This window comes from Triticum dicoccoides, chromosome 2B (assembly GCF_002162155.2).
Source record: "Triticum dicoccoides isolate Atlit2015 ecotype Zavitan chromosome 2B, WEW_v2.0, whole genome shotgun sequence".
Lineage (NCBI taxonomy): Eukaryota > Viridiplantae > Streptophyta > Magnoliopsida > Poales > Poaceae > Triticum > Triticum dicoccoides.
In genome coordinates, this window is record NC_041383.1 from 622459674 (window position 1) to 622486355 (window position 26682).

Sequence of the window (26682 nt, forward strand, 5' to 3'; positions counted from 1 at the left end):
TGCGAATGATGATCGTGGAATTAGTTGCATTTGTCTGGCTAAGCAGTACGTAGGCAGGGAGGTCGTTTTTTCCCCTGACTATGGGGAGGCCGTCGTTCATCGGAGTCAATTTGTAAGATGGAAAAATAATCGAAGGTGCAGCTGAAGAAGAATGTTTAGCAAGACCGTTAGCACAAAGCATGATCAGTTTTGTGCAACTAGTAGGCGAACCGCTGCTACCTAACCTGCGCGCGTCACGTTTCTTGCACGCAACCAAGAGAGAGTCCACGGTCATTCCACAAACCCCGCACTCCCCGAGTGCAGGCACAAATGACACTGTCCACTGAGTCCTTGACTCCTTGTCGAGGATATACCAAGAAAAGCACGCGGTTAGCTAGATTCGATCCAATCAATCTAGACAGTCCAAGACAAATTGGTGATTTAATGAAGGGAAATCAAGTTCAAAATTTGCAGCGCATAATCACTCACGCAATAATTGTCCTTTTTGTATTGCGCAGCTACTCCATTGATTATACTCATTTTTTTCTGGACAGATAAAGAAAGATGTGTTGCCTTCCGCTTTCTTAAAAAAAGGAACAAAAAATGTCATACACAGAATATGTGCCAACGTCCTCGCGAGACTGGAAAGACAATGAAAAACGATAGACACTAGTTTTTTTCTTGTGAAAATGTCAACTGCCATACCTATTAAGCAGCACATACTCTTACAATAATAAAACATACATCCAAATCCTATCCAATTGAGACTATCTTTACCGCGTGCTCGTTCTTATATTACTAGACAGGTTTGTTGAAGAATGATGAAAGTGTTGGATCCATGCCGTGCTGAAGGAGGCAACTTCTCTCTCGAACCAGCTACAAGCGTGCGCCGGCCCCGATTGAAGGGTGCTTCAGGCCATGATAAATTGGTCCCCTCGACGCCATTCGGTGGATTCCGTTGGTAGCTATTTGTATTTAGTATGTTTTTTTTTTTGCGCGTTGATCCGGATTTGCTGGGCAACTGCCTGTGGGATTGTAACCTTTAACTTGTTTCATTTTGGTCTGGTTTGATGTGGCGCTATTAGGTTTTTGCCCCGCAGTAGATGCTTCATCGAGCATCTATAGCGGGTTTCCTGATAGTGTTCCAACTCGCTCCATCCTTTCCAGTCTCCTGTTTTCGGTGTGATATTTCATTGCTGGTGTTTGTAACTCCAAAATAGACTGGATAATATAATCTTTTCGTTAGGTGATAATGGAACAGGGGTTGCCCAATTGAAAATAATAATCCTATATGAACCCACACTATTTTGAACTTCTTGTGTGAGGAGAGTCGCATGGCTAGATGACAAAGAAACAGTGGTAGAACACACCCGAGAAAGAAAGAAAGTTACAAACTGGTCCATGGGGAGCCAATTCACTACATTCACCATCGTGAGATGCCGGCGCGCCGCCACCGCCTCTTGGAGCCGACAAAATGATTGGATACACGCACAGATTCATGGCGGATGGGAAGTCTTCATCTTCGGCCAGAGACCAACACGACGGAGATGGCGAAAACCGGAGATGCATCACCACAACTGGAGCCGCCGGCAAGACACGACGCGAGTACGCCGAGACATAGAAACCAGTCATGAAATCCATGAACACCCATCGTTTCACGCAAGCGACATGAAGACCAAGCAGCTGGCTCCGCCCCGCCGTCCTGAGAGATGCCGTGGTGAAGGAGAAGCCACTGTAGCTTATTCCAATGCGGCGGCGCCACCTCCACCCGAGCGGTGCCCCAGGAAACACGAAGCATATACTAACTATCGACCGGAGCTAAAGCGCCGAAGCCCCCATCCCCAGCCGCCACTGGAGCAGCAGATGGAGGCAGGGACCAACAACTTCACCGACGGATGGATTTGATGCAGCTAATTGCACACTATTTGAACTTCCTTGCAAAAAAATAAAAACCGATCCAAACTTGAAAATAACAATAATGTATTCTAAATTACTAAAGCAGCCTCGTGATTTTATTTGGATGGTATGTGGCATATTACAAACTTGGACTTGACATTCTCTAACTTAACGCATCCATTTCACTAATTAAAATGCATAAAAACAATGAATGTTACATTTTTGACAGGTGAGTACAATTTAGTTCATCATCGGAATCGTCCAAATTTTATTTTGGCATCTAGCACGATTGATTGTTGATGTTATCTTAGCAAAACGACTATGATGATTTCACTAATTTTAATACTCCATGACCCGTCTTTATCGTGGTGGGACACAGGTGTATGCGTGTGAGAGGATTTGTAGCACGCAGGTACAGGGGCACGCAATCCCTTTTTCTCTTGGCTTTCGATTTTCAATCTTCATATCTTTTAAACTAAAATTCCAGATTTAATTTCGTTTGCATGTTAATGTTTCCCATGACAAGGATTTTCAAATGAGGTCAGTTTTAAATACATTTTGATGATTTTTAAAAAATTGTTAAGTTTTAACTTCTCAAACTTGGTATGAGCGATCGACAAAATCAGAAGTTCCAGAACTTGCGACCGACAAACATGATACAACTTCTGAAACTTGGCACGAGCGACCATCAAAATCGTAAGTTTGAAACCTGCATCCAACAAACATGATTCAACTTCTAAAACTTGCTACTAGCGACCGTCAAAATCAAAGTTTAGAACCCACGACTGACAAAAACAAAACTTACCGTCCCCTCGTGTGAGATTTAACGACTTTATGGAATGCGAGGCAATCGGGCGGCCGGAGCATGTGTGTGCCCCTGTGAATTTCTTGTGTGCGTGCATCTACTTACATTTCTGAAAGAAACACGATTCAACTCAAAAAAGCAAAGAAACACCATTGAAACCTAAACTTGGACAATTGTTTGAAGTTGAGCAGTGAAATTATGTATTAACTTCGATATAAGAAACACGGACGGATTTATCTCGGACGCGGGAGCGTGCGCCCCATACCCAGCAGCCAGCAGTGCCGTGGACGAAAGTGAACATCGGGTTGAATGGCAGAGCGAACAGGGAAGACAAGCAGTGCTTCACAGTTAACCAGTGTGCGCGTGTATAGCTTTCCTAGTTCTGACGTGACAGAATTATCTGAGTTATTACCAGTATACTACTCTACTTTGATTGCTCGGATGGTTTGCCAGCCTCGCCCACCAACAAATCCGCCAGCTATCGTCGCTCTTAGGCTGGTCATAGTGGAGAGTAACTTAGACTAGTAACATACATATGTTACTAGTCTATGTTACTACCTTCATAGTGGGTAGTGTCATAGGTGTGGTAACATAGTTGCCTTCATTTATTACTTTGTAGACTCATTATGCATTGGAAACCGCTATGTGATGGTAACATATTATGTTACTCTATTTGCCTCTCTCCTCATTAACTACTTGCCACATCACCAATTTTGCTTATGTGGCATCTATGTTACTACCTATATTACTCTCACTATGACCAGCCTTACGGGCGGTCCCACCGTATCTTCTGCAACCACACGACCAACGAACTGTTATGTCCACTGACACGCGGGCCCAACTTTACCACTACGCTCCCAGGAAAAAACATGTGGCGAGATCCAAAACCCTCACCAGGAAGGAAGGAAAACGAGAGGAGCTGGCCGCAAAATCCCTTGGCATGAGGTGGCAACCGCCACCGCGTTGCGCAGCTGATCGGCAGCTCAGCTCTCGCCTCTCGCCGTTTATAAAACCCCGGTCGTGCGGCTCGCCACAAAAACAAGTCCAATCTCCTCCCCCAGCGGCACTGGACCGTGTCCGCCCTTCGTCTCCCACCTCCCTCCGTTTTCGGCATTCCGTGCTCTCGCTGGCGGGATCGAGTGGGGAGGGGAGGGAGCCCGTGAGGAGATGGGCCTCTTCGGACGCCGGCGGGGCGTCCCCGGCGGCGCCGTCGTCTTCGCCACCGCGGTGGCCCTGCTGCAGGTGGGGTCTCCCTCCCTCTCTCTCTCTCTCTCTCTCTCTCTCTCTCTCTCTCTTAGTGGGTGCTGCGCGGGGTCGTCGTTGCGGCCGTGGCGGCCGCCGCCGCCGCCCTTCCGAGGGGCCAGCCGTCTTAGGGTGTGGGTTGCTCGCTGTGCCTCGTGTTTTGGACCATTTTGGTTCGGTTTTGGTCCTGCTTCTGGGGTTAAGCACTGCGGCTTCCGGCCTATCCCTGTGCGGGCTTGCTAATTTCGTCCCGTCTATGGCGTCACTAGTGCGGAAGTTTCTACTAATATAACTCGTGTTTTTTTCGTTTCGCCAAAATTAGGGAGGTGCGATTTAAGTCTGTAATTGGACTGCGTCTTTTTCTCGAACGCGTAATGGGTTGTGTTTGGATATTTACCCCCTCAAATTTACTGCGTGATTTTGGTTTACCTCTGCTTTGTCGTTAGCCCGAGCCTCCCCCCGCGATACTGATTTTGGGACTCGGGAGGGTTGGGAGCATATGGGGTTGGAAATTTGCTGCAACACCACTAGTTTCTGACATGGCAGGTGCGTTTGGATTGGAGGTCTGTAACCACGCGGTCTCGACTTACTGGTGCACGAGTGGTTGTTTCTGCTTCCGCTACTGCGTTGGAGAGTGGTCAATTTAGCCCAGTTTTATTTATCCTGTTTTCGATGCGGTGGTTGCTTCTCTGTTCGGGGTTTCGTTTCTCGGTTTCATATTTTGTCTCGAAATGTGTGCTATCTCCGTGACCGTGTAGATTGGGTTGGGTTTTACAGGATTAAATATGCCGCACTTCCCCGAATTTCAGAACATTTACGTATTTTGATTCGAAATGTGCCCTTTGTATACCGTTATGATTATAATTGGGTAGGATGGCCCTCTTTGAACAAATTGCAAACGGTTTTCTCTGAATTCCAACTATGTGGAGTTGCCTGTGTTTCCTCTCCAAGTTACCGGATGTTTTATGGCTAACTTCTGGTTGACAGCTGGTAGGCCAACCCAGCTGAATTTTATGTAGCCCAGCCCAGCTAAATTTTCACAGGCATTTCAAACATGACATTTTCCTCTAGAACCTCAGATTGTATTTATGTTGCTGCAGCTCACAATATGTTATTTTATCTGTTTTAGAGGCTTAACCGTTGAATTATCTTTCTCTGTTCTAATTTTGTTTGTTAGATGTCATCTGGGTGTTGCTGTACAGGACGGATGAAAAATTCATGCTGTAATAATCCTTAGTCGTACTAACTGTTTTGGTGGTTTCACATGAAACTTTGATTAATGTTTCGACACTTATAGTGGTTGTATAGGTGGCCAGAACATACCAGATTTGTGCCAACTTCTCAGATGTTGCTAGATTCTTGTCTTTGTAGCATCTACATCACCTGCCTAGGTGCTCAAAGGTGTTGTCTTCATTTTATATATTTGAACCCACCGGATAAAATTGTGGTCATGTTGCTCCCTAGAGGGGCTAATAGAATAACAGGATATGTAAGAAGCCCATTCTACAAATGTAGTGTGGTGTTCATGCATGTGGATTTGGTTGCACTTTGATGTGACTCATGTATTGTATGGTTAACATGGTTTGTCCATAGTGTGATAACCTTACAACCTCGTTTTTCATTCCACAATAACAGGATATGTAAGAAGCCCATTCTACAAATGTTGTTTGGTGTTCATGCATGTGGATTTGGTTGCACTTTGATGTGACTCATGTATTGTATGGTTAACATGGTTTGTCCATAGTGTGATAACCTTACAACCTTGTTTTTCATTCCACGATGCAGATAGTTTTTCTTGTACATCCCACAAGCGCACAGCAATCCAATGGTGCACCAAGGTAATTTATCAGGGCAACGTGTTCAATTAAGATGAGCATTTGTTAGATCACCAAAGAACACAATAGGTCCTGAAATAGGCTACTATTTTTTATGTACTTAAAATACTTTGCCGCTTAATGAGGTATTTTGTACTCATGGAGCCCTTGGTGCTAATTTTGCTGTGTTTGCTTCCTTAGGGTAGTACCTGCAGAAGGGTACTGTTCCATGTATGGAATTTGTGCAAATCGAAGTGATGGAAAAGTCTTAAACTGTGTGAATGCAACAAAAGCTGTTAAGGTGACAATGGAACCCTTCTCTTCAATTAATATGACAGCAGGACAGATAGTATCCGGTTATCTTGCAGTATTGATTTTAATTCAGACAGCATAATACTCTGCCCATCTTATTTTCGCATAAGATTGCATTATTTCACCGTTGTGGTCTACTACTATATCAAGTTCTGTTATTGCTTTTCCAGCCAGATACTTTGTTTTCCACAAGGATCCAGAGTCTGTGCCCCACTATTACTGGTGATGTCTGTTGTACAGTTGATCAGTTCGACACATTACACCAACAAGTCCAACAGGTAATTGTCCTGATTGCTTTGAAAAGAATATGGACTGTTCATTTGAACTATCATATCAGTGTGGTCGCATCACATCTTTATTTTAGAGACTAACTGTTTCACACTGGGAAATTTGTTAATAAAGCTTAGCAAAATGGTTTTTCCATTGTATTCATATTAACCTGCATTGATTTGTTCAAACAATGTTTTGCTGAACTTGTGACCAGCAAGCAGTGAACCTGCTGAATACTTTGAGACATGCTGCTTTTGTTTTAGGATGATTTTCGTATCTACTTAATACTCCCTCCTGCCGGAAATACTTGTCAGAGGAATGGATGTATCTAGACATATTTTAGTTCTAGATACATCCATTTTTATGCATTTCTGCGACAAGTATTTCCGGACGGAGGGAGTAGATTATTTCTGCTTGTTCATCCTGGACTTTTTTGGAAAGCAGTTTTTTGTCGACTTGTAGCCTCATGCAGCAAATTTCTAGTTGTTGATTATTTCTTGTCCCTGATCTTTGTTGTGTTATTCCTCCTGTACTTCCTAGTATGTTGTAACACAGTTACGTGGCTACATGTGAGTTCTTTATTCCCTGTTGCATGCAAATTACAGATTTGTGTTCTAAAAGAAAATTTTACAGATGCATTTCCGTCATATTCATAGACCATGTTCGTCGCTATTCTATTGTAGCCAATTTGGTACATATATTTTAAGGTTATTTTTCTAAGTTGACCAACTTGATTCTTTTTCGCATGTCAAATGATGTAACCTGTTCTTGGTAATCTCTATTCTAAATTTCTATGTTCAATCAAAAGAAAGTTCACTTGGTGGTAAAATGCTAACTCCAACACTTCTGCAGGCTGTCCCATTTCTTGTTGGATGCCCAGCTTGCTTGAGGAATTTCTTGAATCTCTTTTGTGAAATGTCTTGTTCCCCAAACCAAAGCCTCTTCATTAACGTGACTTCAGCAAAACAGGTCTGAATTCTCTCAGCTTATCACGACAACAGTATTTTATTGCGTTTCCTCATGGTCACCCCCACACATTTTTGTTACAGCAGTTTAACATGCCAAAATGAAATATTCATATATATATTTCTCATGTTTAATCGAAATAACAAGCTACACTGTTCTCCACCTTTTTCAGGTTAAAAACATTACAACTGTTGATGGTATAGATTACTACATAACAAGCAACTATGGTGAAGAGTTATACAACTCTTGTAAGGAAGTTAAGTTTGGCACTCTGAACACACGCGCAATGGATTTTCTTGGTGGAGGTGCTAAAACTTACAAAGGTATTAGGCTAAATCATTGTAGTGAACTTATCAATGGTGTGATTGGATAAATGCCATTACAAGTTATAATTTGAGCAATGCTACTGCAATCACTGGACACTGAAAATAACGCTATAAATTTTATAAAATGCTAGTACCCTCAATGTTTTGCTACAAGACCTAAATACCCCCAGCTTTCCTCCTCTCAATCATCAGTGACCAAAATTGTTGACTGAGGTGGTGGATTTTGTTGAGTTCTGAGCACCATGGTTTGGTCCCTCCTAGTGCTACTTGATGCTCCCTATGATCAGATTTATCCATGTTATATGCCATGTGTCACATTAGGCTCAATACTGACGAGTGACGACAACCAGGACGTGACGAGGAGGCACGGCATCAAAAGCATCCCTAGGATCATCGTCCTTGAAGACGGGGAAAGGAAAGAAACAATGATTTGAACTGTCTCATTTTCCACCTTGGCCATGACTCTGGAGTGATTTATGTAGGCTGGCAGCCTAAAGCTTGCATACCAGATTTGCTAGCATCCCTCCTAGAATTAAGATTCTTGTAGGCAGGCTAAAGGGCTAAACTAGCGTTGCTTTCCTTGATTGTGAAGTTAAACTCTGATTGCCAAGTCACTTACAATGCTTTGATGATTTAGACAAAGAAGATGACACGATTTGGTCTAAAGATTAGTAGCATGTAGAGGGTAGTAACCTTTTAGGAAGCTTTGATGCATTTCTTTGAGAAACTCTATTTGGTGTTATTAATTATTATTCTTGGCTTCTTGCACCCTGGATGTGCTTTTGAACTAGTTTCTTCAGTTGGTAATTTTAAGGTTTGGTAGTGATAGCCTGATAATAAACTATGTATATTTGTTTCCTGCATTTGGACTTGGCATATTAATTATTATTATTGCAATCTGGATGTGGTTTGAGTTAGTTTTTTCAGTCGATAATTTTAACTGTGGTAATGACATGCTGATAATACATGGTAATTTGCATGCATCCGTTCTTCGCAGTATATCATTATAATTATTGACGTCTACACTTGCTACTGCAGAGTGGTTTGCATTTCTTGGGCGTCAGGCAAATCCTAATGAGCCCGGGTCACCTTATTTGATAACATACCGACCTGATTTGAGTGATTCATCTGGGGTGAAGCCGCTAAATACTACAATTTATTCTTGTGGAGATCCATCTTTGGGCTGCTCATGTGGCGATTGTCCTTCTTCTTCAGTTTGCATGGGATCCTTGTCGCCTCAGTCGAAGACTGAAACTTCCTGTTCAGTCAAAATGGGTTCTCTAAAGGTAGCAGCTATTTATCTACATTTATGAAAAAAAATGCACGGCTCATACCATGCATTTTCTGTTACCTCCAGTTGTACTTGTGCACATTCAAGCGGTCTCCAAAGGCATGACCACTAGTTTTTATTGGACTATATTTATGAAACCCAACCAAATTTATATTGTAAAATTACTATCCGATAGAAAAATTAACCAAATTATTTTCAAGTAACTAATCTAGTTATTTACAAAAATAATGTTAGTTCTAATGTCAAAAGTTTGACTTCATTGTTCATCTTGTGGCAATTGGCAGAGTTTGCAGTGCTACTGCCCTAGTAAATAACCAAAGCTTTGCATGAATGATAGATGAGGACTATGGCTTCCCTTGTTAATTGGTACTCCCTCCGTCCGGAAATACTTGTCATCAAAATGGATAAAAGAGGATGTATCTAGACGTATTTTAGTTCTAGATACATCTCTTTTTATTCATTTTGGTGACAAGTATTTTGGGACGGAGGGAGTACATCACATGTCAGGTGGTCCTCCTTGTATCAAGCCAGTTGTGTAACATACTCATGTGGTACTAATTCTTTAAAAAGTGATACTACTATTACAGAGAAATTGGCACAGAACATGTGTTGTAGTAGTGATGATACGGGGTAGATGTGTCGGTGTGGATACCTGCACAATTTGCTTATGGGAAGTATTAATAAAACCTTCAACTCTAGCAATCAAATGATTTACTATATCTTGAAAAAAAATATAACCATCATCGTAGGTGCTAAATACCTTAGTTTGTCCATGTACCTTGTGTAGAACTTGACCCTTTTCTTGTTTCTCATACAACTTAAAAGCTTACTGCAGCCTTGAACTTTAAACTAGAGTATACGAATCCAAAATTTGGCAGCATAACAACATTTTAGGGCATATGTTATGAAGGTTCATCTTTTCCATGTCGAGTATTTTCATTATTTTGTATCCTGAACTCTTATCATTTGATTACACAGGCCGAATGCTTGGACTTCTCACTAGTGGTTGTGTACATAGTATTTTTGTGCGCAATTTTATTGTGGGGCCTATTATACAGATCACGAGGAAGAACGGGCTTCCCCTCACAAACAAAACCACCAAAGAATGCTGATGATAAGTCAAACAACAATGGCAATGTTCCTGAAAACTCTGCTCAGGTTCTTTTCTGCCAAATCATTTTTGAGAGCCATAGCTTGCTTGCTTACTTAGAGTACTTGTCTTTGGTTCCTTCTAGCATTTTTCTCTAGTGTTCATTTTTAATATGAAGCTGGTACGGTCTAATAATTTCTCTTTATATCAGGTGCCCAAAGCTGCATCATCTTCTATTGTCCAAACTTACATGTCAACCTTCTTTAGGTTGGACTCGGTCTCCAGTTATATTCAGATAAACTATATATTATTAGTATTTAGGCTTCATGTTAATCTGTTGAAAGTATTGCAGGAGGCATGGAGTTTTTGTTACTAGACACCCACTTCTTGTGTTATGTGCATCCTTACTTGTCCCTATCCTATTATGCATTGGTCTTATCCGTTTCAAGGTGGAAACACGGCCGGAAAAGGTACTCAATTTATCATCATATGATAGCTACAATTCTTCTACCGTTTCTGAAATTTTGATAATTGTATATAATGGGGGAATTTGAATTGTTATGAGACTGACAAATATAGTTAACATTTTGTCTGTCTGTATTTACGAGTAATTACTTTAATATAAGTTTGACAAGGCAATAGTATTCTTTTACAACTCACAATAATTATTAGGTCTGAAGCATGTAAAAAAAATGGAAATCCATTGACAGTTTTGATTGATTACGCGGAAATGTTCATTAAAATAAAAAGGGGCAGCCCCAGTGCATGTAGCTCCCGCTTGCGCAGGGTCTGGGGAAGGGTCCGACCACTTTGGGTCTATTGTACGCAGCCTTTCCCTACATTTCTGCAAGAGGCTGTTTCCAGGAAATGTTCATTAAAATAAAATCACAGTAAATAAAAAGGGAATACATTGCTGTACATTTTATAAAATTTCATTTTTACTGTTGGCTATGCTTTTTCTTGAATCAATTTGGACTTCTATGGTGTTCTGTGTCCTTTATGCTTATGGTCATTTTCAGATAACTTTATCATTTTACCTTCCAAAAAGGACGTTAAAGTTCTTAATCCTGTGAACATTAGTGGCCAAAGGTCATAAACATGTATTTTTTAATACTTGTGAAAAATATGTGTCAGCAAAATAGAAACACGGAGATCAAATCTGTCAATAAACGTGCTCACAATGGATTACCTTTGAGTCTGTAACTACGATTTTTGTGTAACTTGTGGTCATTTATATAAATAAATTTAGTATTTGAGATTGCTCCTTCTTTTGTGTGGGGATGATTGCTACCCTTTATGAGTGTTTTTTAAAAGAAGTCAGAAAAGTGTGAACCATCTGGTCCAGGGGATGAATTAACACCTGGTATGTATTTACCAGAACTGTGAATAAATACATTTCAGAGATTTCTGACTTGATTGTTTTCTTTTTGCAGCTTTGGGTTAGCCCTGGAAGTCAGACTGCCTATGAAAAGCAATATTTTGACAGTCATCTTGCACCATTTTATAGGATTGAGCAGGTCTTTTCAACTCTCATGGCCTTGTTTTTGTTCAACTAGATGAACACTTGTTACAGATTGTATACCGACTTTGTTCCTGCATATCAACATGTTTGCTGTGTTGATCTTAACTTCTTGTCTATCTTTCTTTGTTGGGTTTTACGTTTGAAGGCTTTGAAGGCGACTATTGCAATGAGTAATATTTGGTTAATTACTGTTTTAACTGCAGCTTGTATTAGCCACTTCCGCATCTGACTAGCTTGAAGCTCCCACAATAGTAAATGATAACAATTTCAAATTGCTATTTCAGATTCAGAAAAAGGTTTGGAATCCAGTCATGTAAATTTCGCACTGCAACTGCTTATTGATTTTAATGTCATTTTTTAATTGCAAAGATTGATGATCTACGTGCCAATTATTCTGGATCGACAGTATCCCTTGCTGATATCTGCCTAAAGCCACTCAGTACAGATTGTGCTACCCAAAGTGTTTTGCAGGTGATGATTTTGTATTGTCTAGTCTGTACTCTGTGTATGGAACTAACTTGTTCTCTCTAGAATCTTTATAATCCTTTTCTATCATTATATTTTGTTCCGTATGCGTACTTCTGAGCAATCATATTAAAATGGTGGTATCTGATGCAGTATTTCCAGCTGGATCCTAAAAAGCATGATGATTTAGGTATAGATCATGCTAAATTTTGCTTTGAGGTAAATATCCACAGTTGAAATCTCTTTTCCTATGGACATTTTCCTTTTTTTTTGTTGCAACGCAGACCTTCGTAAACTATTGATGAATTCATGCTGAACAATGAATATTGTGATACTAGCTAGGTTTGTCAGTTAGTTGTATCTAAACACTAAACAATATCTGCTGTATTGCAGCATTACAGTTCCGAAGAGACATGTTTGAGCACTTTTCAATCACCTATTGATCCTAGTACAATATTAGGTGGTTTTCCAGGTAGCAATTTTACCGAGGTAAAATGCTATGCTTTTTTTGGCCAAAAACAATATTTTACTGATTATCCCACCTCTCTTACTAACTTCCTATTACTTCACAGGCTTCTGCATTTGTAATAACATATCCAGTGAACAACAAGGTTGAGACAACAGGACAAGAGAATGGAAAGGCTATGGCTTGGGAAAGGGCATATATTAATCTTGTTAAGGTTTGGAACTCTCACCTTCTGAGCTTATGTCCTCAACAAGCAGTTTACAGTAGAAGTTTACCATCAATTGATTCATGCTCTATATAAGCTCATTCTCTAACATTTACTTTTAAGCAGTCCTACGACATATTTCAATACTTCCACACAACACCTCCTTAAGGAATGAACGAATAAATCTCGTTTGCGGATAGTAAAGTAAACTATGCAGAGAAATTTGCTCCAATGAAGAATCCGGTAGATAAGATTGACTATGCATTGCCCTACATCCTTTGGAAATACGGCGATGGGAAGCAACTTTGATAATGCGGATTAAGAGTGTCCAGATTCATATTCCAGGAGATTTAGTAGAAGCATTATTGTTTCCGTTCTTTTCTCCTGTAATATAGTGAGCCGACTCACGTTGAAGCCCGAGATGCCTGAATCTAGCAAAAGGTCATTTCATGTATGCTAATGCCATTTGCATGCACAGTATAGTGATTAATATTGTATGAAGTTAACTCTTTCATGTTTGGATTAAAGCCTTTAGCACTTAATTTCTAGCTAGAGTTTCTACCTACAGTGTTTTTGTAGCTTTTGGTTTAACTTCAGAAGAAGGTGCATACTCTAGCGATTTATATATTTCACTTGAGCCAGGAATTACATCTGATGACTTTGAGAGTTTTTTGCAGGAAGAAATACTGCCGATGGTACTAGCACAGAACCTTACATTATCCTTTTCATCCGAGAGCTCTATCAAAGATGAATTAAACAGAGAGAGTACAGCTGACGCAATTACAATAGTGGTAAATATATGCGAAAATCTTTTCCATTTTGTAGTATATCCTGTTCGCCTACATATTGTGATTTTTATTTGTGCCATTTGATTGATATCAGATAAGCTATATTGTGATGTTTGCGTACATATCATTCACACTTGGAGACCGTCCTTCTCGTTTGTGGGCATTATTTGTCTCATCAAAGGTATGAATATGATAATCAATGATGGGAAAATATTTTTATTTTCCACTCCTCCGCCTAAAAAATACTTTAATGTGAGTTAGTGGCAAGTTCATATGTTTGAAATTCAGGAGTGGTATAATACAAATTTGTCCCATGATTAATTGTTTCGATCTACATGGAGTATCTTGTTCCTTATGATTGCATTTTTGTGAGTTATCTAAAGACCAGTTCTCATATATTCATGTTTGCTGACCATGCATTTAGTAAATATAAACAGTGCAGTGGTCGGCAGTACTGCTGTTGGGACGACATATTTTAATTGTGGCCGATATTGAAGTCACATAATTATAGAAGTGGGAGATGTCAAATGTGACATCTTCTATTCTGGGACGGAGCTAGAAATTTGTCTTTTGGATCTATAATAGTTTGATCTCAAGTTTCCTTTTGAAGAGCTAATTTATTTACCAGATCTTGAAATGGAGTATTTAATTATGTCAAACATGTGTTGCATTATGTTTCATTTGACGAGATAAATTGCAGGTACTGCTTGGCTTATCTGGCGTTGTCCTAGTGATGCTTTCAGTTTTAGGATCAATGGGATTCTTTAGTGCTGTTGGAGTGAAGTCGACTCTAATCATAATGGAAGTAATTCCTTTTCTTGTGCTGGCTGTAAGTCTTCTGCCTCTAGTAGCACAATAGTGTGACTTCTCTTCATCAATCCAATGCACCTTTCCAGTATTTCTTTGTTTTGCTGCATTAAAAGAAAGAAAAACCATTATGCATATGCGCTCTACACATTTGAATTGGAACATAGCTTCTTCGTGCTGATTATTGTATTATCTCTTCTGAAAATTGATTTCCATGAACCATCATCACATTAATTCGTTGTTGAAAACTTGATGTTTAGTATTTGTGTAATTTATTTTAACCACGCTTCCTACATAGGTGAACCCAGTTGATGTCTATGTTGCATTGCCTGCCATTGAGTTTGTTATCTGTTTTTAGGAAATATTTTCTTGGGCATTTACCATATTTTTTTAGGAGGAATTGACGATTTATTCATATTGCTACTTCATTTGATCGGTACTTTGTTCAAAAGATACACATTCTTATCATTCTGCCACTAGATGAAACTGATGGATGTGATTGTGGCTAGGTCGGTGTGGACAACATGTGTATCCTTGTGCATGCTGTCAAGCGACAACCAGATGGGTTAGTATTGGAAGAACGTATAAGTAATGCATTGGTGGAAGTTGGGCCATCCATTACGTTAGCCAGTTTGGCTGAAGTTTTAGCTTTTTCTGTCAGTGCAATCAATCCAATGCCTGCCACCAGAGCATTTTCCATGTTTGCCGGTTGGTTTCTTTACATTTCCTTGATTGTATCTATAATTGGCACTTCCTTTTGGTGTTTCCAATCCACTATCTTGTGCAGCAATGGCAGTTCTTCTGGATTTCGTTCTCCAAGTGACAGCCTTCGTAGCCCTTATTGTATATGATTTTAGGAGGGCAGAAGATGGCAGGATTGATTGTGTTCCTTGTGCAAGACTTAAATCGAGCACTGTTGCTGGTGACAGTAAGTGTCCAAATAAAATTCCACATTTGCTTTGCTAAAAGGAAGATTAGTTATAGCAGTAAATGCTTGTTCATTATGGCTCATTTGTAATTGTTTCCCTTTCTAATGTATTCAAAATTAAGATGGTGGCCACCAGCGGCTTCACTTTGTTGCACGCTATATGAAGGTAAACACTACATATTTTACCAGAGTTAAACTTGTTCTTATGTTAAAGTTAAGCTCATGTTTTAAACCATGTTTAAGATTTTCGCAATTTTCTTTTATGTTCATTCATAACTTATAGTTTTTTTGTTTTCATATAGGATTTTCATGGGCCAATCCTCGGTTACCGACCAGTGAAGTTTATCGTGATTGCTGTATTTGTTGGATTAGCATTTGCAAGCATTGTAAGTGCTCACATGTTCTGCATGCACATTGCACTGCATCATGATTATATCTGTTCCTCCTATTAGCTTCACTACCAACCGCTTTATATCTGGTGTAATATGAGTGTGCTATCTACTGACCAAGTCTATTTTTTCATTGAAATTCTCTGATGGATCATCAACTTATTATTCTGTCTGTATTTCTGATAAATCTTGCTGACCATCAATATGGAGCAATTCACTACAGTGTGGTGTTGTTTGTTCTTGTCTGGTTTCATGTTGCAAATCCAGTGGTTAACTACCACAGATTTGGGAAAAATTACTACATGAGACAGAACCACTTACATTTTCTTGACTTTGAGTATGGGCATGTGTGGTTAACAAAATTGTGTTTCTTTTGTCCTAACTAGGCAATGTCAACTAGACTACAACCAGGATTGGAGCAGAAAACCGTTCTTCCACGAGATTCTTATTTACAGGTTCAAACTATCACTTGCATTTTTCTGTAGCTTAAGCCTTAATTGTTTCTCTTTGTATTTCTTTTAGAATCATGCTCATTACAATGTTTACAGGGTTACTTTGACGACCTTCAGAAGTATATGAAAGTTGGTCCGCCACTGTATTTTGTTGTGAAGAACTTCAATTACAGGTAACTAGAAGTAAAATAGTTCTACATATTTTTTCTGCATGTTTGAAGAAGCATGATTATACAATGGAAACAAACAAACATGGCTGAATATTCCTTGTCATATCGTTGACCCGTTGTGCTTTGTTACTGTTATCCACTACATTCTTGTCTTTAGATTGTTCTGGATATGTCAAAAGTTGAAAACCAAGTCTCTCATGTTTCTACATGAGTTGTTACTGTTGCAGTGTTGCCTTTTGAAAGAGCCAATTTTGTTGAGCTCTTCTGAGTTGCATGCTTAACTCAAATAATATTCAAAAGTTGAAAACCAAGTTTCTCATGTTTCTGCATTGGCTGCTACTGTTGCAGTGATGCCTTTAGAAAGGGGCGATTTTGTAGAGTTCTTCCGAGTTGCATGCCTAACTGAAATAAACAACAATTTGATTTCTGATGTGTTGCACTGTTTCCAGCTCTGCATCGGAAAATACTAATCAGATATGTTCCATCAACCAGTGTAATTCAAACTCTCTTCTGAATGAGGTATACAATTGTTTGTCTCTTGACTAATTTTTTCCGCAGTAATACTCAGTATGAAATGATTTATTGATTTGCTAGTTTAATTTAGTTGCACAATACATTTTAAAGGCGAGCTTTGTTACTGTAAAGCTACCGGCTCCTGATGCAACTTAACCGATGTGATTTTGATAATCATGTATAGATGTTCATCATATGTTGATAACACTGCCTTCCATTTAACATGGTGGTTGCTACCATGCAGATAGCAAGACAATCTTTATCTCCCGAAACAAGTTACATAGCAAAACCTGCTGCCTCATGGCTTGATGACTTCCTAATATGGATGTCTCCCGAAGCATTTGGATGCTGTCGAAAATTTGTTAATGGAAATTATTGCCCTCCAGATGATCAGGTTCAGAACTTTTCCCTGAACCCCCTTTGCGGGTGCAGCACATTCATACTATATTTGTATTAGCTGGAAAAAAAGCAATTTCTTCTGAAGCAATGGACACATCCTTCTCTGGGAGAAACAAAAACGCTCAATTTGAGTCCTGTGAAAATATGAACTGGTTGTATGTTAGCATATTTGCTAATGTCACTTGAATTTCTACTTTGCAGCCTCCTTGCTGTCAACTTGATCAAGATTCAGGTTCATGCAGTTCAAATGGAGCGTGCAATAATTGTACAACGGTATTACTATCTACCATCTTTCAGTTGTGATATCTAGTCCTTTTAGCGTCTTAATCAATTTCAGAGAGCTGCATTTGCACTGCTGTGCCCTATTATGTGTAGTTGGAAATAGTATATTTCAACCACAGTTTACATATCAATAGATACATGTTAAGTACTCCCTCCGTTCCTAAATATAAGTCTTTTTAGAGATTTCAATAAGGACTACATACGGATGTATATAGACATATTTTAGAGTGTAGATTCACTCATTTTGCTCCGTATGTAGTCCGCATTTGAATCTCTAAAAAGACTTATGTTTAGGAACGGAGGAAGTAGAAGTGAAATATTTCTGATCTACTAGTTATTCTTTTGTCTCAGTGTTTCCTACATTCGGACTTACACAATGGGCGTCCATCCACAACACAATTTAGAGAGAAACTTCCATGGTTTCTGGATGCACTACCATCAAGTGACTGTTCTAAAGGGGGAAAAGGAGCTTATTCTACAAGTTTGGACCACAGTGGTATGTGGTGTATGCCAATTATGTACCATCTCAATATTTTATCATGCTAGAGAACATGCCAAAGAAATACTCCCTCCATTCCTTTATATAAGGTGTATTAGTTTTTTGATAAAATTCCACAATGTAAGGTGCATTTCTTCTAAATCCTCATAATTCCCCGTTTAGCCCTCCAGAAAAAAGGAAAGTATCTCTCCCGATTGCATGTATCTCTTCTTGTAGCAAAAGAAGGAAAGTATCTCTCTCCCGATTGCATGTATCTCATACTTTCCCGGACTTAATGATTTACTTGCCACTAACCAACAAATTTGCCAAGGGTAATTTCGTCCTAACATCTCTATAATTATATTCCTTGGTCACCGTGCTGAAAATAATGCACCTTATATAAAGGAACGGAGGGAGTATCATATATTTATAAATGTGAACCATTTTAATCAGTTGAGATATATAGTATTATTCTTGCATTAAACGTGCTAGCATTTTGACCGACTGAAATTATAATACTATTAATTATCCACCGACATATTTGGCAACCCTGTTTGTTTGTCAGGTTATGAAAATGGCATTATACAAGCATCAGCGTTCCGTACATACCATACTCCCCTTAATAAACAGGTATGGATTAGCATGCCGCCCATCATAATTATCACCATTTTCCTTTCCAACACGGTAAAGTTTAAGTAATATTGATATTTTTTGTAGACTGACTATGTTAACTCATTGAGAGCTGCTCGGGACTTCAGCTCTCAAATGTCCAAAGATTTACAGGTAATTTGCCGGCATCCATTCTTTAGATGATGATGATATTAAAGGACGTTTTAAAAATACTGACCCAAATATACTGAAGTTATTGCCGTGAAAACATACACACAAAAAACGATTTGCTGTGTTTCACTCTTAATTATAATTACACATATTAATAGGAACCATGGAATTTCCCTGTTGGCGAAGGTTTAATAGATCGTTACTGTCCATATGGTTCTAGCAGTGTTCTAGGATTATTGGAAGGACTAGCCAGTACATCCTGAATTTTCGATTATTTGGGCCTTTACTGAACACATTATCCCCAGATGCTGACGTAAATATTAGCAGCCACTAGCTATTCAAAGACACACACGTATGTGTGAATTTTGTATTTCTAGCTAAGCTTTATGGCATAGTAACTACTATATGTTTCACTCTATATTTCATACTGATTATTGTTAGCTTTCGCTTTGAATGCTATTGCTTGGATATATCTTGTAACAGTCTATACATCTTCGTGCAGATGGAAATTTTCCCATATTCAGTGTTTCATATATTTTTTGAGCAATACCTCAGCGTATGGAAGACAGCCATCATGAATATATGTGTATGCCTTGGTTAGTTACTTACTGCATTTGCAGTTTTTCAGATTATTTGCATATTCTTATGATATAGTTCTCGCGGGTCTCATTTTCTCTGAAAATTTTGCTTTGGTATCAGATAGAAGTAACTTATTTCTCTCTCCTAGTATGAATGCACAGTATAGACATCCCTGCTAAACCAGCTTATTTTGATGTGTTCTCAAGAATTGCCTCACCACAGTGCGCTGAAGAACCAAAAGTTTGACGTATCACTGTCGGCTGTTGAACTGGTCTAATTAGTTGGTTCTGGTATTAGCGACCATACCATTTTGACATAAGTTAGGGATAAGAGTTTGAATTAGGAGTGATTGGATGAGTTTCAATCAGGAAATGTTGGCTCGACTTGGTCCTCTTGAGTTGTAACCCCTCAATATAAGGGGATGGTTCCATTCAATGAAGGTCTAGCAAGAAGTTCTCTCTATTCCCTTTCCTTGCGCATTGCTGCTCTACCGACACTAATTTCACGAAAGCTGGCTAGTAACTATGGTCTAGTGCTGGGACCACCTGACAATCATAACTACAACCATAACAAATATAATCATGATAAACATAATTAAATATTTTGTTGTAATGTCTGTACCTTAATTTGAGATTTGACACAGTTCATTCTTATGCAAAAATTAACAGGTGCAGTATTTGTTGTTTGTTTCGTAGTCACCAGCAGGTCAGCAACTCCTTTCAGAAACTTAGCACTAACTATTTTCTGTTACTCTTCGAGTCGGTAGATTGTGATAATTTGTTACCTCTGTCCATTTCAGTTTGTGGGCTTCAGCAATCATTTTGATTGTTCTGGCCATGATAGTCTTGGATCTGATGGTATGGTTGTCTCTCTCCTGTCCAATATATACTACTACTTCTGATTATATGTATATTGGATATTGGATAGAACTTAGCTATGTTTTAAATACAAGTGGTTGCAGAGTAGAACCATGTGGTGACTTCATGTCAACAATTAGCTAAAATATATAGGATTTGTTCAACTGTTGGTGAAAGCAGTTGGCTTAATTAGCTATGCATTATGTATTGATACTACATTGTGGAATAATTGTAACGAAGCATAAGAAACACCCATAAATCAAAAGACGGTTTCACATTACCTTGGTACAGTATTATTGGCATATGTGATTGAGTTTGCAAATGTAAAGCTATTCTGTATTTTCTAGTTTCTACAGTAGTTCTAGAATTCAAGTTTCAATGCTAAATTATTTAATTGTTATTTTCATTATCAAGATTTAACATCTTTCGAACTTTTGGCAGGGAGTGATGGCTGTCCTTGGAATTCAGCTCAATGCAATTTCTATTGTAAACCTTGTTATGTCGATAGGAATTGCTGTTGAATTCTGTGTTCATATCACACATGCCTTTATGGTAAGTGCATTGTACATTTGGAAATGCCAGTTCGAAATCTTCCAGTTTAGCTGAGTCCTGTGGTAATTAGAATGTTGGCCATAATAAACTTGAAAAACATTTAAATTTGTTCTTCCTGACACTTGAAACTTTTATCATCTGCTATCAGTGATTTAGCAGTTTACTTTGAAATGTGAAAGTAGTTTGATTCTCTATACGGTCTGCATGACATTAGAGCAACTAAAAAACAAAGAGCAACAATAACAAACCAGTTTGCTGACACCCAAACCCATCCCAAATGAAGGACCATGGAAATAAGTTCTGATGTGTTTCTACTTTTCAATGGTATAATTTCTTCATGTTTATCTTGTCCCTTTTTTCCATATCATGCCTGAACCCTTCATATTCACCTTTTAATTTACAGATAGGCATCGGGGATAGAGAGAACCGTGTAAGGCAGGCTTTATCGACGATGGGTGCTTCTGTATTCAGGTTAGCCTCATTACTGTTCACATTATTGGGACAATGTTATGTTGGGTAAAGAGATAGTAATATCAATTGAATAAGTCGCTTGCAACTTGTCCTAGATTGTCCGAGATATATGTGAGTATGTGTAACGTGCCTTAGTGAGTGTTACATATAAACAGTTTACAATTTTATTTCAGTTTTTTTTCCGCATAAGTCTTCCAGTGTTGCGGATAAATTCACGGCAGTCCAGTTGCAGTTTTTTGCCATATGTCCGAATCTGTTTGTGGTGTTTATAATTTTATTATATCTTATTTTGACCCACTGTCTTGATTTTTCAGTGGAATTACCTTGACCAAACTTGTAGGAGTTATTGTCCTACGTTTTGCAAAATCTGAAGTTTTTGTGGTACATACATCTTAGCCCACACTTCTTAGTTCTGTATTCCTATTGGAGTTTAGCTTGAATCACCTTTGTTTAATCCAAATGGCTGCAGGTGTATTACTTCCAAATGTACCTGGCACTCGTCCTCATTGGCTTTCTGCATGGGCTTATCTTCCTACCGGTTTGCATTTTAATTACCTATCGTCTCTTAATTGTCTCCAGGTATTTGCATAAGGAGCTTAGCTGAGCCCTATAATTGATGAATGTTTCAGGTTGTGTTGAGTCTGTGTGGCCCTCCTCAAAAAACCATGAAACCGATCGAACAAAGTCAGACTCCGCCTTCAAATGAGCAAACTTGATAAGTACATAATATTCGGGGATTTTTACAAAGCATTTCAGTGTACATATCCATCTGTTACCCCGGTGCTGGAGGAACTGTGAGGGTGTAGATCATTTATAGAGGCGGGGTAATCCCTATAGAAAGATAGGCTGTACATTAGTTAAGTTTACTGAATTAGTACTAGTTTAGTCGATATCGCCGCGAGAAGCGTGAGAGATGTTTGTAGACCAGTGTAGTAGCTTGTGTTTCTTGTGTCAGCTACTACTGCCAGTTCTATGCCTTCTGGTTTGTACTTGTTTCGTGCGAGAAACCAATGTCATGTTTGGTGCCAATCAGCTACGGTTTGGTCGCTTGAGTTGCTTTATTCCAGCCATGATGCGCTTGCGTGTACAAGAAGCGCGCAGAGCATAGCAATTGAGGCTCGATTGAGAAATGTTCCACCAAATGGCATGTGTGGTCAGCTATCTCAAGATGAGTTGATGAGTATTTGAAGGAGAAAGGTTCCTATTTCAAAATTAAGACTCCAAGATTTTTTATGGCTGGGGGGATAACTCTAATTTGCAGGAACAAACAAAAATACTTGTTTTGTGCCCAATAAACGTAACTTTTTCTACCTGTCTTACTTGATGAACAATACTGTAGCAAAGCTGACCGTCAGGTTAAGAACTGACGAGAAATAATTTGTGCTGGTGATTCACGTCAGCATTTCCTTTCGCGAAATCTTCTGCCATGATATCGACTTGTGAGCCTCTGTTAATAGCGATCTGTGAGCCTCTGTCCATCCTGCATTACAGATGCGTCAGATCGATGCCATATAGCTAGCCAAAGGCTCAAACATCACAGGTTTTTCAAATCAACCGGTCCATGCTGGTGGCAATTAGTCAAATTAGACAGGTGCACTGCAGCAGTGTCTGCCTGCCACATTCATTCACTGGCAAAGTACTGGCACAGATCATTTTGTATTGTCATCCCTATACAGACCTGCAAGTGCAACCCTAATCCAAGCCTAACGACCCCATAATCTCTACCAGGTTCCGAAAGTTTATAGCTCTGCTAGTCCATGTGAAATTCTCCAGGTGGTTTTTAGCGGTATTCTAACGATTCCGAAAAAATATCAATGGTCTCGTGGCCCAAGCTTTTTTTTTTAATTGAAAAAGGCTTTCGCCCCGCTTTATATATAAAGCAATAACCGACCACAGCTCAGATACAAACGCACGCCACCACAACACACACACACCCAAGGCTGGATACATAGGCGCTGAGCGCGGCAACACTACCCTAGTACTACAAGAGCAACTGGAGTCCTCAACGGTGGACACGCCAACGTGAAGAGAAGAAGCCACATATGACGAACCGTGTGCTCCAAGGCGGCGCCTTCAAGAAGGTTACGACACCAGAGCGTCGTCACCGCCCGACCCGAGGATCAGAGTTTCCCCTGGAGCAACACGACGGGTAATGAAAGCCGCGACGACGGTGAAGCTCGCTCCCTCAACCAAAGATACGAGCGGAAAGGATCTGCCTTTCACACCCCTGGGCTACCTCTAACGCCAAAACCCAAAGGTCGGCCAAAATTGGTCTCCATCGACCCATCCTGCTGTCGGGCACGAGACGAGGTCGGTCCTGCTGCCGGGCGCGAGACGAGCAATGGACCGTAGTCAGGGGAGGGTCGAACCTTCGACGGAGGTAGCAACCAGACGACGAGGAGAGGGCCGAAGGTCGAAACGGGCCGCCAATGGACGAGCTGACACCGGAAATCCAGCCGCCGCCCCAGTCGACCCGCCGAGCTGCCATGGAGCCGGCACGGCAAAGCCACCTCGCCGCCGCCACCCACAGCCAGGACCGCAGCCACGCCGGGCCAGGGCCCCAAACCTGCGCAGCCGGCCAGAAAAAGGCAAAATCCGGCCGGCACGCACCACCACCACCGCCACCATGCCGACGAGGACGAGCGTAACAACCCCCGCGCGCCGCTGGCAGGCCCAAGCCGCCGCAGCCCATGCCGCCCGCGAAGAAGCGGCCGGAGGATCCACCACCGTCCAGATCAGATCTGGGAAACCCTCGCCGCCACTCCGAGCGCACCCACCACCGCATCCAAGCACGCCAGCCCCCAAGCACCATGCCCCGCAAGGCCCAGCAGCCCTCCACGCCACCACCCTCAGCCGCCGCCGTCGCCTTGGCTGCTGGTGCCGCGCCGTCGCGCCCCGCCAAGCGCCACACATCAGCTCGAGGGGGGCATCCCCGCGTCAGACCACCTCGAGGGATGGGAGACCAGGCCCCGCCGCCGCCTACGCCGACCGGGCTTTGCCCGGCGGCGCGCTCCGGCGGCAGCAAGGGGAAGAGGAGGGGAGAGGACGGCTAGCGGCGGCGCAGACGGGAATCGCCCGTCCGCTCGCGGGAGCAGGATGGGCGAGCCGCTCAGTTTCCTTTTTTTTGACAGCAAATAAACTTTATTTCTCAGATGATGGACAAGTCGTTTACAAAAGCATGAGAAATAAAGTCGGGGATAGAATCTTCCCAAAGATGAGAAGATCTACTATGGGTAGAATGCTTTGCTAAAAGATCAGCAACCTCATTCGCTCCCCTAAAGCAATGGATGTATGATACTGCTGCAAAATTGATGCATATCTGCTTGCCTTCCAACACCACTGCTGCATCAGTACCATTGTATGTTTCCTGTTGGTTGAAGGCCTGTATAGCACTTAGATTGTCTGACTCTAAAATGAGCGAGTTGCATCCAATGTGTTTCGCCAACCAAGCCCCGTTTCTGATGGCTTGTATTTCCGCAGATTCAGCAGTGGTCACATGTGGTAGGAACCACGCTGCCGCTGTGATGAACTCTCCTCTGTCATCCCGAGCAATCGCTCTCGCTGCACCTGACATAGTTTCAGCGCTGAATGAGGCTTCAACATTGACCTTCACCTATCCTCTAGATGGTTTCTTCCACACATGATCTCGTCTCCTTGCTAGTAAGTTAGGTTTTGATGCTCGAAGGAAGTTTGTACACAACACCTTAATAGTAGTTGCTGTACGCATCAGAGACAGTATACTTTCTCCCTTAACAAGCTGACGCCGCTGCCACCAAATATACCACGCTGTCACTGCAAATAATTCAGCTTTTGGTAGTCTGTCCACACTATCTTGTGCTCTTTGTAATATTTCCAGGGTAACCGAGCCCGGCCGGTCTTCAGCGACAACCTTTTTAATATCTTCTGTTAGTCCAAGTTCAGCCCAAACCTTCATCACGCGCTTACAACTAAATAAGCAATGTTGGATATCCTCGACCCCAATCCTGCAAACCGGACACTGTGCGGATGTAGGAATATGACGCCCAACAAGAATACCCAAGCAGGGCAATACACCTTTTAGACATTTCCAGACAAAATGTTTTACCTTTCCAGGGATAGCAAGGCTCCAGATTATTTCCCATATAGGATTTATACTGGTACTTCCCTGCCCATCCGAGTATAGCCAATGGCGTTCATATTGATGCTCAAACTCCACATGATAGGCCGATCTCACTGAAAATGACCCAGAGTGAGTAGCATTCCATGCGACAAAGTCATCCATCACTTCTACACGTAGGGGAATAAGGAGTATTTGTTGGACTTCAACCGGAGAGAAAACAAGACGTAGAAGATCCTCATCCCACTGCACGGAATGAGGGTCGATCAACTCTTCTACCCTGTCGATCATAGTAGCTCCTCTGGGGGTTATAACTTTCCTTGTTTCACTTGCAGGTATCCAAGGGTCCCGCCAGATGTTAATCATAGCGCCCGTACCCACTCGCCATATACATCCCCTTTTGAAAGTTTGGATTCCTGCTACAATACTTTGCCAGGAATAAGATGAACCCTTCTTTGGACCTGCACTTAGAATATCTCCATTAGGATAGTACTTGGCACTAAGAACACGTGCACAAAAGACTCAGGGTTCTGGAGTAGTCGCCAACACTGTTTTGCTAACATAGCAAGGTTGAAACTGTGAAGGTCTCTAAACCCCATACCCCCTTCCTCTTCGGGACACACATCTTCCACCATGTATACCAATGCATCTTTTTCTTCTCTTCAGAATCTCCCCACCAAAATCCTGCCATTTCATCAGTAATAGACTTGCAGATACCTTTAGGTAATTTGAAGACAGACATAGCATACGACGGAATCGCCCGCGCAACTGATTTCAACAACATCTCCTTTCCTTGCACAGATAAGGATTTTTCTTTCCAACCCTTGAGACGTTGGCAGATCCTGTCAATAAGGTGTTGGAAACAATCACTGCGGTCTACACCAACCATTGTTGGTAGCCCAAGGTACTTGGTCAGAGAGGACCTCAGTTAAAATATTAAGCTCCCTGCAAACATCTTCTCTGACACTGATATTAGTATTTGGGCTAAAGAAAATACTAGATTTTGCTGTACTCACCCTTTGTCCAGAACTATTGCAATAGGTGTCTAGTACTCTTTTCAGAGTAGTAGCATTATGAGAATCAGCTCTCATCAAGATTAACGAGTCATCGACAAATAAAAGGTGAGAGATAGATGGTGCATTCCTACAAACTAGTATACCTTCAATACCACCAATCTCCTCCTCATGCGCAAGCAAGCTAGAAAGACCCTCAGACAGAGCAAAAAGAGGTAAGGGGACAGGGGATCCCCCTGCCGCAAGCCCCTAGTTGGGAGGAATTCTTCAGTTTCTGTGTCATTAAATCTCACTTTATAGCTGACAGAGGACACACATTCCATTATCAATTCGACCCACCTTGGGTCAAACCCCAGTTTGATCATCATCTGTTCTAAAAAAAACCATTCAACTCGATCATATGCCTTTAGCATATCCAATTTGACAGCACAATATCCATTAGATCCATGTGTCTTTTTCTTAATGGCATGGAAGCATTC

General features: G+C 40.8%; 1 protein-coding gene and 1 pseudogene across 1 annotated transcript; one reads left to right on the forward strand and one right to left on the reverse strand.

The window, feature by feature from the left end:
* Positions 1 to 3632: 3632 nt before the first annotated feature.
* On the forward strand, positions 3633 to 22143 carry LOC119365210 (annotated as a pseudogene).
* Positions 22144 to 22263: 120 nt separating this feature from the next.
* Positions 22264 to 24346, reverse strand: LOC119365211. Its single transcript, XM_037630817.1, has 2 exons — positions 23464 to 24346; positions 22264 to 22574 (listed from the first exon to the last, which is right to left on the reverse strand). The coding sequence occupies exons 1-2, from the start codon at positions 23904 to 23906 to the stop codon at positions 22451 to 22453; spliced, it is 567 nt and encodes a 188-aa protein (XP_037486714.1). The 5' UTR covers positions 23907 to 24346; the 3' UTR covers positions 22264 to 22450.
* Positions 24347 to 26682: the final 2336 nt, after the last annotated feature.